Source organism: Punctularia strigosozonata (genome assembly GCF_000264995.1).
Source record: "Punctularia strigosozonata HHB-11173 SS5 unplaced genomic scaffold PUNSTscaffold_10, whole genome shotgun sequence".
NCBI lineage: Eukaryota > Fungi > Basidiomycota > Agaricomycetes > Corticiales > Punctulariaceae > Punctularia > Punctularia strigosozonata.
In genome coordinates, this window is record NW_006767442.1 from 560408 (window position 1) to 575281 (window position 14874).

Sequence of the window (14874 nt, forward strand, 5' to 3'; positions counted from 1 at the left end):
GCCGGCACTTACATAAAGCGTGTCATTCTCGAAACTTCCGGCGGGTCCCGACCCTTCCATAAAAGGCAATTACGGATGAAAACACTTTGCCTCTCGCATGTCGACCGCGCTTTCCCTTCGACGGCTTCATCGCCCAGTCTCAATCCCCTCTTGTCGACGTTCTCTACACGCGGACGCGCAGGGTACACCCAGGGATGTACTCAGGGTTGATGGCAGCAATCTTAGTCTAGCCGCGTTCCGCGAGTCCATCTTGAACTCAAACGTGCCGTGCATCCTGCATTCGGTTATTGACTCATGGGCCGCGCTGAAAAAGTGGAGAGATTTTTCGTCGTTGAAAAGGGCCGAGACTCGCAATCTGCTCGTACCCGTAGAGGTGTCTAAAATCCCGCCTGGCTCTCGCGCTTCCCCGGGATACAACACTGCGAACGTCCCTGGCAAACGAGAGCGTGCATGGGACAAGATTGAGATGCCCTTCGACGTTTTCATAGAAGCGTTTATGGAACGCGAGCGCACTGGTGAAGACGCGGCTTGGACAGGTTACCTGGCACAGTATGGGTTGTTAGACGACGTAGGTCGTGAATCTGCACGGAATTTTCGTTTGCTGACAAGCTTGCAGGTGCCATCGCTGAATGATGACCTGAAACCACCACTGATCTTCACGCGTAGTGGACGAGGTGATGAATGGCGAACAAATCTCTGGATTGGCACCGAAGGAACATTCACTCCGATTCATCGCGACCCATACCATAATCTATTCTGCCAAGGTCGGTCCGTCGCTGGCTCGAACGTTACCCTGCACTCATGTTATGATGTTGCAGTGGTAGGAATCAAACAGATCAGCGTGTTCCCGCCATCAGCATCAGCGCAACTATACCTATCCCCAAGCCATCTTCAACGTAACACCTCCGTCATTCCTTGTCCCAATCCGGATCCGGAGGCGTACCCTCTGTTCTATTCCGCCTTGAAGGACAGTTGGCAGGTCACCGTGCAGCCCGGTGAAATACTGTTCATACCGCGGGGTTTCTACCATAGCGTGCAAAGTTTGTCGAAGAGCATTTCCGTTAACTCCTGGTTCTTGTGAAATGCCACTACTTCGTCACGATTTAACACAGCGATCATCAACACACTACGAACTTCCATACATAACACGCAATAATCAATACTTAACCCGGGCTTGCGATGTATCGAGACGCACGCGCTATAACTATGGATTCGACGCCAGCTCCCTAATCAGTCAGCCTAGATGTAACTGGTTATATCCTGTGCAACGAACGGGTTCCGCATATATATTGTCACCCGAATCTCCTAGCAAAGTGAAGATGGGCACGGTATGCCAGCAGTACGTACAGTGCACAGGCGGCGCCCCCGCATGGTCCTCGAAATCGAGATCCAGGTTAAAATCCATGAGCAGATCGCCCACCTCCCTACGCTCGAAGGCAGCTGCGATGTGTAAGGGAGTGCCCAGCCTGGCGGATCGGAGCGCGAGAAGCTTGCGTTTCAACCACGGCCTGCCGACCGTTGAGTGCTCGACGAGCAGGCGCATGACTTCGACATTGCCGCCCTTGGCGGCGAAGTGAATAAGCGCCCCGCTGAACAAGTGACATCCGATGACGTGAGCCCCGGCGTAGTTGTGATGAGACGGGAACGGTTGGTAAACATGTGGGGAGGGAGAGGGAGAGCGGAAGAACTCGCGGTCCAGGATGTGCCGGAAATGAATCTCGCAACCGGTCCCATCACTGTCATGGCCACCGGGTCCTTCTGTTTCCGACGTAGACGCATAGCCCTGCAGGGGACAACAACAATGTGTATGTTGCAGAGCCAGCTTGAACAATCCAGCGTATCCCCACTTGGCCGCCCAGAACAAGGCGGGAAGATCAGAACGGGGCTGTAACGCGATGGCGCGGACCCTCCACACGACAATCTCCGCCAAGCGCCGGTTTGTTCTTTGAAGGGAAGTCAAATCCCTGGCGCGGTGCAAGTACAAGGCGATCTCGTCAAGTAACTCGTTGGGGAGATCCATGAGGCCGGCCAGCGCTAGATTAGAAGGCTGACGCGGCGTACTCCCATAGTGGACGGCAGAGTATGAAGTAGCCATATCGATGGCCCTCCGTGCTGGGGAGTTCCTGGCGCTCGGGGGTGTATACGTCCCTGAGAGCATTGGAGAGGGCGCAGGGGATGGCCGGGGTGTAGAGTGAAATGGACGGGGGTAGAGGCTGGTGGATGAAAGCGTGGTTTCTCGAGGGTCTCGAGGTACGACGCCGCTCGGTACACGTCTATACCCGGTAGGTTTCAGAGCGCCTGTTTGAGCTCCGGACGATGGACGCATCGGATATGCGTATGGCGCCTGAGCGTTGACGGGAACGACCCATTGAGTGGGGGGGGAGCAGACGACTTGCATGGTTGACGGCTGCTGGCACACTGGGGTCAAAGAGGTTAATATAGAGCACGTAGCATCACGTGTCATCACCCTGTTGCCGAAAGGCTGCGCCCCGTTCATATACAGAACGAACGCCAGTCCAGGCCACCTTGGCAGGCTGAACACGAACTATTGCTGGTATCGCCATTCGGGGATAGATCTGATGCGCGCAAAACGACGGAGCCGGGTCGACCGACGGTATGCAGGGGCTAACGTGGCCCGGTATGAGAATTGCTGGTAAATGATGACATTATCGCACGGGTCTATCAAGAAGCTCCTCCTGAACGTAGAACTGTCTGCACCACCAATTCAGCCTTCCTCGGATGGTTTGATTGCATGGAGTGGACAGCGCCTCGTACCTAATCATCTTCCCCTCCTGTCGGCAGGTTCCATTGCCATCCTCGCCCCAACGGACGATCCATCTGCCAATCACACCGCCATCGGCATAGGTCTCTGCTACGGTTTCTTCGGTCCCGGGAACGACGCCGGCTGAGCTGGCGTCGGGAATGACGACGGTTTTGGCGAGTTCCCATTTGGACAGAGGCCTGCGCGAATCGACGAGAAAGGCCGTGTCGTAAACGCGGGTGCGGCGCTCATTCAGTCCGAGCGTCAGAGTCGTCATTTCGATTCCGCCGAGTTCGGCACTTCCATCCGAAGACTGAGCGGCGTTTCCTGTCGCGGACACGTCTTGTGAAGCGAGCTGCCGAAGGCTGACAACGTATGGTCGCGTGCACCAGGCGACGAGTGCAGTAGATACACTCGTGGTGGCCATGGCTACGCCTGCGAGCGTGGCGCGCGCCGCGAATGGTAGGGAGGATTCGACGATGAAGAGGAAAGGTATGAATCCGAAGCTGAGGGTCAGGGAGGAAAGCGAGAATATCTTGAGGCGACGCAACGTCGGGGCGATTGGGCCCATATAGATGACATCTGGCAACGAATGCTTGCCAGCAGATGATCCAGCAGGGGCCTCCTTGCGTAGCCGGGACGCGGAGTGGAAGGCGCGGCACGGTGACTCTTGCAGAGAGGGATGGCGACGCGGGAAGGTGGTTAACGCGGAGGGCCACCACGGTGTGCACCCTGGGACGCGTGCAGTCGTTATGAGCCTAGAGGCACGAGCGCATTGTAGACGGAGAATGCTCGCCATGATAGAATCCCTCCAAGTCGGAGAAAAAGCGAGCAACGCCGACGCTGTGTATAACCCGGTCTTGGGGTTAGGGCGTGGTGAGAAAGGCGGCCGGTGTTCCGTCCTCGGGAGCCCCTGCGGAGACGACGGAATGATAGAGGTCAGTAGACCAATGTGTCTCGTGCAATCATGTGGGACGGATTGCCGATGCCGACCCCACGGGGAAGCGGGCCGCCATCGCGTTCACTCGTCTTCCTTCAACCTGGTCTCCTGTTCACCCACGACGTCTCTTACGACACACCACCACCTGGATAAGCCAGCGACAATCGCCAAGGCTCTTTCACTCCTCATCCTACTCACTCCAGACTGTACGACGATCTGCTCTGAGCATGGCCCAGGAGAAGGTGTTTTCCGGAAAGGAGGTCGCGCAACATAACTCGAGGGAGAGCTGCTGGATCATTGTCCATGGTAAGTGATCCAAACCTCCGTTCAAACACCAGAGGAGAGGGGTCTCAGCGTACTTGATTGGCCCCTGTTCTTCCGCGCTTGTCGACAACATATCACTCACATTCCTCCCAGGCAAAGTCTACGACGTAACGGAGTTCTTGGACGGTATGCATGCATGCAATTCGGTTAAATATCATTATATCCTAAACATGCATACAGATCATCCCGGTGCGCTGTTGCTGACAGAACACAGAATACAATGATTACTGAACCGATATGGTGTTTCCTGAAGGCGGGAGTAAAATCATCCTGAAATATGCAGGCAAGGATGCGACGTATGTGCATTAGACCGCAGATCATTATGCCTAGCGCATGTCTCATAGATCTACAGGGCTGAATACGAACCAATACATCCCCCGGATGCCATTACCTCCAACCTACCGCCCGAGAAGCAGTATGTTTGAGCGTCCCATAATGGCTTTAGTTGACGTGGTTCCTTAGCTTAGGGAAGGTGGACCTTGGTACCGTCGAGAAGGTCGAGGTCACGATCACGGATGCGGAGAAAGCCCGTCTGGAGCGAATCAGCAGACGGCCCTCACTGGACGAGATCCTCAACCTCCACGACTTCGAGGTACTGCAACCTCGTCCAGCCACCAAAGATTTTGTAGCTGATTTATTGTCGCGTAACAGGCCATCGCCAAACTTCTCCTTTCGGAGAAAGCCTGGGCATACTACTCCTCAGCAGCAGATGATGAGATTACGAACCGAGAAAACCACGCGGCGTACCACCGGTAGGCTGGCTTAAGTGCCAATAACACCATGCGGAGTTAACTCTATATTGAACCTATCCGTGTCGCCCGCAGGATCTGGTTCCGCCCTCGGATCTTACGGGATGTCACGAAAGTGGACTGGTCTACGACCATACTGGGCCACAAGTCCTCGATGCCTGTATACATCGTACGCATATCGCTGTTCTCGAATGTGTCGTCGCTTCACTTACGAGTTTCACCAGACCGCTACCGCCCTCGGCAAACTCGGACATCCGGACGGGGAACTCAACCTTACCCGCGCAGCCGCTAAACATGGGGTCATCCAAATGGTGAGCATACACGCATGAAGTCATAGTGCCGTATTGATATTGTGATATAGATCCCAACCCTCGCCTCGTGCTCATTCGACGAGATAGTCGACGCTGCACAGCCCGGTCAAACGCTCTTCTTCCAGCTGTGAGCTCTTTTGCCCGATCTTCGAGTGCGGGTGATTCAAGTTTGATGTGTGCTCAGCTACGTGAACCGGGATCGTGAAATTACCAAACGAATCGTCCAACATGCGGAGAAGCGCGGCGTGAAAGCTTTGTTCATCACAGTCGACGCACCTCAACTGGGTCGACGTGAGAAGGTATCGTGGAGTGTTTGACGTTTCCTATATGCTCACTGATTTTAACATGCGTCTGATAGGACATGCGCCAGAAGTTCGATGCAGAGGACCCGGCCGAGGTAAGCAAGTCGAACGACAAGGTTGATCGTAGCCAGGGTGCTGCGAGAGCGATCAGTGTGTGTATACATTCATTATTATTGTTTTGCCATGAGTGACGGGTAGTTTTTCAGTCATTCATCGATCCGGGACTGAACTGGGGAGACCTCGACTGGTTCAAGAGCATCACCAAGAGTATGCATTCATCGCCGCCTCGTTGGACATAGCAAATTTATGACTGTTTGTCAATTCACAGTGCCTCTGATCCTGAAAGGTGTGCAATGCTGGGAGGTTGGTGCTGGCTCCACGTCTACTCGCCTGTTTGCTAAACGGGATCTCTCACGACAGGATGCGCTCGAAGCATACGATCGTGGTCTCGCCGGCGTCGTCCTCTCCAACCATGGTGGACGTCAACTAGACTTCGCACGCTCCGGGATCGAGATACTCACCGAGTGCACTGAGATGCTCAAGCAGAAACGGTGAACTCTACTCCTAGCACGTTCCTCTGAGAAAACGCTCACTTTGATGACAAGGGGGCTTACGTTCCCTAATGACAAGTTTGCGTTATTCGTCGACGGCGGTGTACGACGAGCTACCGATGTTCTCAAGGCTATCGCCCTTGGCGCCTCAGCAGGTGGGCGATCATATCAAATCCAGATGTAGAGTCTCACTCGGTGCCTTGATCACAAGTCGGGGTGGGGCGTCCGTTCATATATGCCTTCTCGGCCTATGGCGAAGATGGCATCGACAAGGCTTTGCAGATATTGCACGTACGTCGATTCCGCGACCGTCACAGCTCGGATTAGCTAACATTTCCAACAACGAAGGATGAGTTTGAGATGAACATGCGTCTCATCGGCGCGCGGACCCTGAAAGAGGTAGTCCCAGAAATGGTCGACGCGCGTAATATCCATTCGCATGTCGTTGCCGTTCCTGGAGACAGGCTATACGACTCCAACTGTGCGTCCTTAGCCACCCGTTCTGCGGAACCCAGTGCTGACCATCGCTTCAGACGAGAGCATGCAGCACGCAAGGCTGAAGGAAGTAGTTTCGAAGGCGAAGTTGTAGAATTGAATCGCACTTGCGCCATTCATATATAGACATGACATCCGATCGTATGCTATCTCGTTGAGATGTACTCCAATAGAACTGCGTCCAGTTTCATTTATATACGTCACATAGTACGATGCACATGCGGGGGCTCCGCGCCCGGAGCATCATTGATTAAAGCCTTGTACCCGGAATGCTTGGGGTTAAGTATATTTGCTTTTGAGGCTCAAGATATCTGGCGCAGCATGAATGGTGCCTTAGCGGTATCTCGACATACACTTGCAGTAAGTATTTATGTTTCGTCCGACCGTCGTGGCAAGTCTACGTCGCGGGGTATATCTTGCAAGGTATATCATACTCTCCGCATTGGCTGACGCAGTCACAGTGGGCAGCCGTTCGCATATAGCGGACTGCTGCATGCTGTCCCTATCACCGCATGTGTGCAGCGGTACTGCGTGTCACGGGTGCTTTGGGTATCTTCATGATGACCCGGTCAACGTTCTGCTGGAAGCGGTTGAAATCGCGTATAATATTGTTTCGTTTGGGCCTCCATCAGCTCTTGCGTAGACTCGGGGAGGTCCTCCACGAAGTGCCCTTAGAGTCCGTATTCAGCAATGCTCATATAAACAAACACAATGTTTAATGTACCTGGGGAACCAGCGAACAACGACAGTGCCGGTATTACAGTATTTGGTGGGACCACTGTATTGTCGGCAATCTTGGCGCAGTCCTTGATTATGGTGAACTTGCCCTACTTGCATTAGACTGACTCTTCGTCAACAGACGAGCAAAATAGTTCACGTACGATAACACAGTTCTTTCCGATCTCTACATGGTTGCCGATGGTCGCCGCTTCGACCACCGTGTTCGCCCCAATGTGGACATGGTCGCCGATCTTCATGGGGTAATAATTGAAGTTTCCGCGGTATGTCTTGTACGGAGGCCTCAACAACGCTCTTAAACCGGGGGAAATGAATTAGAGGACGGAGCGTACCTCATAACGCAACCTTCGCCAACCAGGCAGTATCGTCCGAGCGAAATGACGACCGCGTGCCCGGGTCCTGTTCGTCGCAGGTCGCCACGGATGATGGCACCATTCGCAATGATGGTCTTCCCGCCGAGTATGATATTCTGTGGCCCTGCTATAGTCGCCCGACGCGAGACCTTGTTCCCTGTGTCCTGGGCACCCTCTTGCATGAGCTTATGCGAGTGACTATGACATGCTGGATTAGACCGTTTCGATGTACTCCGCACGAGAGTAGTATATTGGCGGGTCCATCTTTCCCGTCCAACGTTTCGAAGATGCGTCGAGCACAGAGCACAGAAGCAAGTCGTTGCGCGTCGCGGCTTACGCGCTGACGGTTTAAGAGCTAGGCCTATTCCAGGGTGAGGCGGCGATTCAGAGAACATACGTGCACAACGGATTATAATATACATATTACATAGTAGGTCGATACAGTGCATTACATGTCTTTTGATCTACGCATTCTAGCTGTCGATTGTATAATATGTGGATCATGGCCGTTCATGATCCTCTCTTGACCCCGTCCCCACGCGCAACGCCGCGTCGAACGCTCGTGGTTCAGGCTCCATACCAGCACATGGAGTAAGCGTGTACGTCGACCATCTTCCGCCGGCGACTGGTACGATGGCTGTTTTACACGAATTCGGTGTGACCTTATGCACGATCCCGTAGCCTCATGAGGGATTGTCGTTGTGTGCTGAGTCCATCGTGGCCAAGGTCACGGTCCTCCTGCAGAATGGGGGTGTAACCGTCCGCCGGAGATATCGATCCGGTCCGTCGTCTCCGTCACAGGGTCAGCCGGGATACTGGGCGTCTCGCCGAGGTAGGTCGTCAGGACGTATCCGTTATGGAGATCGTCATCGCCGTGCGCTGCTCCCCACGATAAGGCTTCAGACGTGGAACCGAACCTGCGGCGGGCAGAGAGCAAGGTGCTGGGCAGGCGGTTGACGCCTGACGCGGTGGGTGAGGCGGTGTGCATATGCAGCACAAGCCGACAGCCCGCAAACGCGCAGATGGTGAACTGCCAGCTCCACATCATGCTTCCTCGCGGGCCAGCGATGATCAGATAGAATAGCCCGTTCAATGCGAATGTGACTGCGTGCCACATTAGTGTTGGTTCATAAGAACGTCTAACGGGGAACTCACGGAATACAACGAGAAATGTCCATGTTCCGTCGCGGATAAGTAGGAAAAGCATCCTTTCGTGTCTGAGGAGACGCGACATTCTGATGACCTTGGCCCATGTAAGACAGAGCATGAAAAGCTCGAATCCAATGGGCGCGACCCTGTCACCAACGTCAGTCAGGCATGTCGATCATAGGTCGACGCACAGTACCCAATGAGAACCGCGACGCTCGGAATGGTCTCCGCGATGCAAAATTCGTTAAACTGTAGCTTGGGCAGGAACAACGCTAGTGAGGCGGCCATCGCCAGTTCTTCGACGATGAACAGGGTAACGAGCAGCACCGCGACGAGTCTGCTGCGATTATACAATGCGTATACTAGGAGTTGCGAATGAGCTTCCTCCCTCGCCGCAGATAAGCACTGCAATGAGCACCTCGTAACATCATAATAGTTTCCATCAGGGCAATGACGACTTGCAGCGAGCCAGCCTGGTACGAGTACCATGGGGAGCAATACGGCGGGTGGTGAAGGCGCGTCACTGATCCCCGCCCGGCGGAAACCAAGGTCATTGCGGCAACGATGGCCAGGGTGTAATACCTGCATACAGCAGTCAACAGCCTTGCAGATCACGCGAAGCGATGTGGTAGTACCGTAGCACCAGGAAGACCCATTTCGTGAACGAGAAACGCGGTTTGGTCCATATATGCGCGACTTCGTCGGGGAAAGTGAGGAGGATGTCGTACGCCAGGAACGCGAGCGACGCGACTGCAATGACGGCGCGCACGTCAGACTCTGACGTGCCCAAGCCGATCGGAGCTACCACTCACCGCAAACGCGATTGACGACCGCAGTCGCGTACGCGTCGGCTTCGCTCATGACCGACATTGCACGCGTATGCTGCTGGTAGCGCCTCCCGAGGCGCACCGGTCGGACGGGACGGAACGACGACGACGACGAAGCAGGAGAAAGAGACGGCAGGAGGGAAGCCAGGTCCAGGGATGCAAGCGAGCTTCCGGTTCCGAGGCCACGGAGGAGCCGACATACCGACTTTTTGCATAGACGGGGACCGCGAGTGTCCGCAAGCACGCACTTGCGGCGAACACCACCCACAGGGTCCTGTTGTCAGGCACGTACCAGACCTGGGAGATCGATAGGTGGCAATCGTTTAACTATCTTGTACGCCGGCAAATGTAACGCCGCGCCGGCTCTAGCCTTGGTCATTGTGCTTGGCAAGTGCTGCCCCTTGTTCCTGTTTTCAACTTGAACATGGCTGGTTGCCCCTGTCTTCAGCGCCTCTCGTGACATAGTCATTAATCTCCTGGTCGTCTTGGACGATCATTTATCGCCAGGGCGTCATATCAAGACTGCTCGCCGGTCGATGTGCACCAAAGCTCACGGAGACTCTGACTTGTGCGGCGTGCGCCATCGCACGTCAACAGAGCGCAAGTCCTCATAGCCGAATGGAGCTATACTCTATGGTAGTAAGTATAAGTAATCGCAGAGATACGGGGCATAGCATTGCTGCGCCGTCGAATGAGGGCCTGGTCCAAGGTGTGTGACGCCCCATGGACACCCCGTGTACCTGTCTTACTTGCTTGCCTTGTCAGTCCTCTGGTCTGTTTGATCTGTGTCATGGTTCCAGGCATTGCCCGTCCGCGGACTCTTACATATACTCAGGTCGAGGCAATGCGATTCTGTATGTGTTCCAGCGAGTCCCTGCCAGATATAACACTGAAACTTGCCTCGTGGCGTGGAGCCGTGGCCAACTTCAGCTCTGCGCATGTTCACGTGTCCAAGGATACCGCACTCTTGGTGACCTCTGCAGGCGATTCCAAGGCGATTTGCACGCAAACATGGGCGGCTTGCCACCTGAAGTACGGGAATTGCCACCCATGGTCGACGTTTATGTTTAGTCTGGTTCAATGGCTACGATACGCGCGCATTGTTCCACGATGCGATCCGGACCCTTCGAATCCGAGTACAGCCTTGCGCTATTCGAAGGCTACTTGATCAGAGCCGACTGGAGGTAGCAATGTCATATACTCCTTCAAGTCAGGTTACTGACTTCTGTGGCGGTTTGAGCGCGTGCACTCTTGGGCGTAGCCTACCGCACAGGATACGCCATATCACATGGAGACCTTGGGCCTGGTACGCTTTGAATTCAGAGTCCCACTGTTGGTAAGGGAACATCATTGAACGCGACGCGCCGGTGGTACTACCCCGTTCCTTCCGGATCCCCAACAAGGATGAAGGCACAATCAGACTCAACGCAATTCCAATGATTGGGTATGGGTCTGTGACCTGATAAATAATTTGTCTGCCGCTATTCCATACAAGTCGGTATGTATGGGAAAGCGATGTGTTCGTTATATATGTACGTATCCGCGTATCCTGTGTATCCTATAATCCCATCCTCCCATATTACATCGAAAAATCGTACTTTTTCCAGGCTGAGAGGGGGGTGGCGTTTCTAATAAAGATTCGTGGTAATCGGGGTCGACGTGAAAAAGGTATTATGAGCGAAGAAAGGGGTAAAGGAAGGAGGGAGCGCCAGCCGTAAGCAAGGAGGTGGCGCATATGTACACAGATCCGGAGGCTCGCAAATAAGTCAATGGTTGAAGAAGGCACGGAACAACGAGCGGACTGTGAGGCGATGCATAGAGGGTCGAGTCACATATCAAAGAGCATGAAGGCGAGAGCGAAAGGAGAAGAACATGCATAAGGGGAAAAGCCGCCGGAACCGAAGATCGAAATGTTCTGGTCGAGTATTTTGGTGAGAAAGAAAGAGGACGGCGACAGCATATCCAAGTCGGACCACGTAAGCCAACACACTCCGTCTTCCACATGGAAACCTCCAGGGCATGAATGTCGAAGTCGAAACCAAGGGGTAAAGGGACAAGAGACATCCAAGAGATTAGCCCGATTTATTCGCGTAATTTTGCTTCTTCGCGTTTCTTCCTCCCCTCATCTTCGTACCCGGCCAAGGCAGCTCAGCAGACTTGCACCTCCCACTCGCCGCCCTCACCACCGGGTTTGGGCATGCTCTTCAGCGCAATCCGTACACGGCGTTTGCTCTTGCTCGAGGCGCTACCGGCCGCACCGAGTCCCGCAGCACCCATTCCGAGTCCCATGCCCATGCCGTCAAAGTCGTTCGCGCCAGAATCCGAGCCGGAGTCGAACGCGAAGTGTTGCTCGAACGGCGAACCGATTGACATCTCGAAGTCGTCCCCGTGTGACGCCGGGACGCCCAAGAATGGACCGAGTGGATCAGCATCTCCGTTGTGTAGCGTGTCAGAGGACCACGACATGGATGGCGCGAACGGCTCCGCCTTGACGGCGTTTGAGGGCATAGACGAGGCGGCGGCGGAGGCGGAGGCGGCAGAGGCAGAGGAAGGATTGTGTATCCTCACACGGATCCTGCCGTCCTCGACAGGGCTTGCGTCGAACGAGATATCCAGGCCGCCGAGACCGAGCGCCTCACTGACACCCTCCATGTCCGCAAACTCTAATTTCTTAATCGGGCTTGATGGGCGTGCGAAAACGGATGAGTCGATGTCCATAGACGAAGAATGGAAGCTTCCGAAGTCGAGGTCGACATCGGCGGGGACGAAGGCGGAGAAGGCGTCCGCCCGCGAGGCGGCAACCGACGACAGAGGGAACGAGAACCGGGCAGGCAAGCTGGAGCCACCATCGTGCGAGTGGGGATGCACGGAGAGGAGCGTGGGCAACGCGCAAAGCAGTACCTTGGGCAACAGGTTAGCTCCCTGCATTCGCGTAGTGTCGTAGCTAGGATACATACCATGAGGCCCAAACTCGCGGCCGAGCGGTGCGTCGGGTTTTGCAACGCTGGGCTGGGCGAGCGCGACATCATGGTCTGCGAGTGCATCTCGGGCTCGAGGTGCTCCATCTTCACGGTTTGCTCCGTCCGAGTAAGCTTCTCATTAAGTTCCCGCTCCCGCTGTTCAGCGGCCGCCAATCGCGCGCGGAGTTGCTCAACCTCACTCAAGAGGTCCTCGTCCTGCGGCGAGCCAGAGCGAAGCCGCGCGTTCTCCTGCTCCAGTTCCGCGACGCGACTGCGGGCGATATGTCAAGTCGTGATCAGAAGTGGCTCGCTGAGAAAGACTGACATCTCCATCTGCTCAAACTCCTCCCGCTTGCGCTGCCGGCTGAGGAATGCGGCCGCGCGATTCTTGACCAGTCGCGCTTCACGTTTGCTGAGGCCGCTGACGTCGGGCGGGATGAATTCCTTCGTCGTCACTCTGCCCTCCGGTCCACGCGGCTTCTTGGGCGCGCTGCCCGAACCGCCCGGTCCGTTGCTCGCGGCGCGTTTACCGCCTGCAACGGGCGTCGGCAGGTCGCCGACTGCGGACGGAGCGGGGCTTCCGCGCGTGGTCGATGCGTCGACGTCGTCATGCGCCTCGGGCGGCGAATTGAGCTCGAAGTCGAAGACCTGGTGGGTCGGGAGGCACAGCGTCGCCTGTTCGGAATCGCTGCCGTCGGCTCCCGGGCTGCCCCGGAGGTGCGTCTTGAGCGCGGTGGGCATGGACGCAATGTTCGTGTACTGGAACGAGAACGAATCGAAGATGGGCGGGTGTTGGACGTCGACCGGGGACGAGACGGGCGAGAGCAGCGGGGCGTCGTTGACGATCAACTGGGACATGGGCAGGAGGGTCGGGCGAGACATGGTTACCGGGAGTTGCGCGTCGGCTACGGTGGAGAGGAAGTGGGGGAGGTCGTCGTTGGAGACAGCGTTGGGTGGGGTGGGGGTGTAAAGTCTAAGGTAGAGTAGGAGATAGGCTTCAATCTCTGGGACGGACGGGCGTTGATGTCGGCCCTGGGGGGTTTGATTTCGGTTCTCACCTGCGAACTGACGTTCGCAACTTTACTTCCGCCCGTTTCCGGCGACAGTGCGGCTTCCACCAGCCCCGGCCACCGTTGGGCACACGCTCAGCCGACATACCTCCGTGCAGCCCTGTCTTGTGCTTGTCGAGCATATGTTCATTCCCTGCCCACCCTCATACATAGCTGGCCTCACTCACGGCAGCGGTCGTTCCCGGAATAGGGCTGCCCAAGTTGCGATCAATGATCCTTCCAGAAGGGCTGGGAACGTGAATTTCCAATGCCGCGCCCAGAATGGTCACCGAAACCGGGGGGTGGCACTACCTCAACTCCGAGGGCAGTAGTATCAAGGCAGTATCTTGCAGTTTGTGCATCACGTCCTTGATGAAAGCACGCAAGCATGCTCTGCAGATATCAGATTCATGATGCAGTCAACTACATCTGTTTGTCCGCTCTCCAGCTGAGCCTGCAGGACATGCCCCGCGTTGTCACGAGCAACAACCACCGCGATTTCAGGGTTCCCCGAAAGCCCGAGGGGCTTCTTATCGCACCTCCGCCATTTCCTTTCCAATCGTGTGCGCACTAGAGGAACCATATTGACACCTGCGGGCACGACTGGCTATTCAGCGCGTAACATCTCCTTGCTTGTATACTATGATAGCCAATTAAAGAGTCATGTACACATTTGCTCGTTCTTTGTGAGGATTCGGGAAGCTGCTGCGCACTCCCATTTAAGCGTTCGACCCCCTCACTTTCCCCGAGATTCGTATGCTCAGGCCCGGGGTCTATTCAGTCACCGGTCAGACCTCTCATGAGCCCATAGCGAGGAAGACACGACGATCGCAAAGCTTCGAGTTTAGTCCGAGTGGCATCGAACATATACTATCAATGAACATAGTAGTAGAGCATATATACATATAGAGTCTTCTGTCGTAGTGTTCACTGTTTCACCATTCCACAGCAGTTGCGCGGCGAGTGTTGTAGTATAACCCGGACTGCACCTGTAACGCTGCCCGCATGGCAAGGACAACCCGTACCACTAGGCGATGGTCGGCATATGTGCCATGAGCTCACGGGGTAAGGTACCTTTCCAAGGACCCCAGCACCACAGCAGCATCATCTTCTTTGCGACGTCCTCGCGCGCGCAAGCTCGAGTGATGCCAATGTCGAAAACAGGAGGATCCAACCGAACGATCCTGAGGGCACGGTCCAGACTCCAGAGGCCAACCAAGCTAGTCAAGAAGCCCTAAGTTTAGGCCGACTCAAGTCCAATGTCATACGAGTCGCGTCGCCGTCGACCTCGAATGAGTCAAGGAACGTGCTAGTTTGATGGGCGTCCACCGGCGGATCGATCGTGGTTCAAATATAACTGAATCC

The 14874-nt window shown here is 55.3% G+C and overlaps 6 protein-coding genes across 6 annotated transcripts; 2 read left to right on the plus strand and 4 right to left on the minus strand.

Annotated features, from left to right (window-relative positions):
* Positions 1-276: 276 nt before the first annotated feature.
* PUNSTDRAFT_90188 (Clavaminate synthase-like protein) lies at positions 277-2139 on the plus strand. The gene is made up of 3 exons (XM_007385963.1): positions 277-568; positions 617-764; positions 819-2139. The coding sequence occupies exons 1-3, from the start codon at positions 467-469 to the stop codon at positions 1079-1081; spliced, it is 513 nt and encodes a 170-aa protein (XP_007386025.1). The 5' UTR covers positions 277-466; the 3' UTR covers positions 1082-2139.
* A 635-nt stretch (positions 2140-2774) lies between these two features.
* PUNSTDRAFT_39288 (uncharacterized protein) lies at positions 2775-3338 on the minus strand (the record flags this gene model as incomplete). Its single annotated transcript, XM_007385964.1, has 2 exons — positions 2775-3060; positions 3100-3338. Coding segments are annotated over 2 exons (525 nt in total), but the record flags the coding sequence as incomplete, so codon positions are not given.
* Positions 3339-3831: 493 nt separating this feature from the next.
* Positions 3832-6637, plus strand: PUNSTDRAFT_121723 (uncharacterized protein). Its single transcript, XM_007385965.1, has 19 exons — positions 3832-4007; positions 4119-4151; positions 4206-4214; positions 4279-4321; positions 4378-4440; positions 4488-4617; positions 4677-4777; positions 4850-4943; positions 4999-5085; positions 5136-5212; positions 5270-5384; positions 5444-5539; positions 5594-5654; positions 5716-5750; positions 5808-5938; positions 5993-6093; positions 6150-6229; positions 6287-6419; positions 6472-6637. Exons 1-19 carry the CDS (start codon positions 3929-3931, stop codon positions 6525-6527), a joined length of 1524 nt encoding a protein of 507 aa, XP_007386027.1. The 5' UTR covers positions 3832-3928; the 3' UTR covers positions 6528-6637.
* A 365-nt stretch (positions 6638-7002) lies between these two features.
* Positions 7003-7788, minus strand: PUNSTDRAFT_72882 (dynactin subunit P25; the record flags this gene model as incomplete). The annotated part of the gene is made up of 5 exons (XM_007385966.1): positions 7003-7103; positions 7158-7260; positions 7315-7453; positions 7504-7688; positions 7744-7788. 5 exons carry the CDS (start codon positions 7786-7788, stop codon positions 7003-7005), a joined length of 573 nt encoding a protein of 190 aa, XP_007386028.1.
* A 382-nt stretch (positions 7789-8170) lies between these two features.
* On the minus strand, positions 8171-9784 carry PUNSTDRAFT_53986 (uncharacterized protein). The gene is made up of 6 exons (XM_007385967.1): positions 9486-9784; positions 9309-9423; positions 9092-9255; positions 8870-9035; positions 8680-8819; positions 8171-8628 (listed from the first exon to the last, which is right to left on the minus strand). Exons 1-6 carry the CDS (start codon positions 9541-9543, stop codon positions 8252-8254), a joined length of 1020 nt encoding a protein of 339 aa, XP_007386029.1. The 5' UTR covers positions 9544-9784; the 3' UTR covers positions 8171-8251.
* A 953-nt stretch (positions 9785-10737) lies between these two features.
* On the minus strand, positions 10738-13365 carry PUNSTDRAFT_121726 (uncharacterized protein). The gene is made up of 3 exons (XM_007385968.1): positions 12786-13365; positions 12458-12731; positions 10738-12401 (listed from the first exon to the last, which is right to left on the minus strand). Exons 1-3 carry the CDS (start codon positions 13340-13342, stop codon positions 11649-11651), a joined length of 1584 nt encoding a protein of 527 aa, XP_007386030.1. The 5' UTR covers positions 13343-13365; the 3' UTR covers positions 10738-11648.
* Between the last annotated feature and the right edge of the window lie 1509 nt (positions 13366-14874).

Bases quoted from the DNA above. Each gene is read 5' to 3' on its own strand.
- PUNSTDRAFT_90188 (XM_007385963.1), top strand. From the start codon at position 467: ATGCCCTTCGACGTTTTCATAGAAGCGTTTATGGAACGCGAGCGCACT. The intron at 569-616 runs GTAGGTCGTGAA...ACAAGCTTGCAG, and splicing joins AGTATGGGTTGTTAGACGAC to GTGCCATCGCTGAATGATGA. The intron at 765-818 runs GTCGGTCCGTCG...ATGATGTTGCAG, and splicing joins CCATAATCTATTCTGCCAAG to TGGTAGGAATCAAACAGATC.
- PUNSTDRAFT_121723 (XM_007385965.1), top strand. From the start codon at position 3,929: ATGGCCCAGGAGAAGGTGTTTTCCGGAAAGGAGGTCGCGCAACATAAC. The intron at 4,441-4,487 runs GTATGTTTGAGC...GTGGTTCCTTAG, and splicing joins AACCTACCGCCCGAGAAGCA to CTTAGGGAAGGTGGACCTTG. The intron at 5,213-5,269 runs GTGAGCTCTTTT...ATGTGTGCTCAG, and splicing joins CAAACGCTCTTCTTCCAGCT to CTACGTGAACCGGGATCGTG.
- PUNSTDRAFT_53986 (XM_007385967.1), bottom strand. From the start codon at position 9,543: ATGTCGGTCATGAGCGAAGCCGACGCGTACGCGACTGCGGTCGTCAAT. The intron at 9,424-9,485 runs GTGAGTGGTAGC...CCGTCATTGCAG, and splicing joins GGTCGTCAATCGCGTTTGCG to TCGCGTCGCTCGCGTTCCTG. The intron at 9,256-9,308 runs GTACTACCACAT...TGCTGTATGCAG, and splicing joins TGGGTCTTCCTGGTGCTACG to GTATTACACCCTGGCCATCG.
- PUNSTDRAFT_121726 (XM_007385968.1), bottom strand. From the start codon at position 13,342: ATGTCTCGCCCGACCCTCCTGCCCATGTCCCAGTTGATCGTCAACGAC. The intron at 12,732-12,785 runs GTCAGTCTTTCT...TATCGCCCGCAG, and splicing joins GAGTTTGAGCAGATGGAGAT to TCGCGTCGCGGAACTGGAGC. The intron at 12,402-12,457 runs GTATGTATCCTA...CTGTTGCCCAAG, and splicing joins CCGCGAGTTTGGGCCTCATG to GTACTGCTTTGCGCGTTGCC.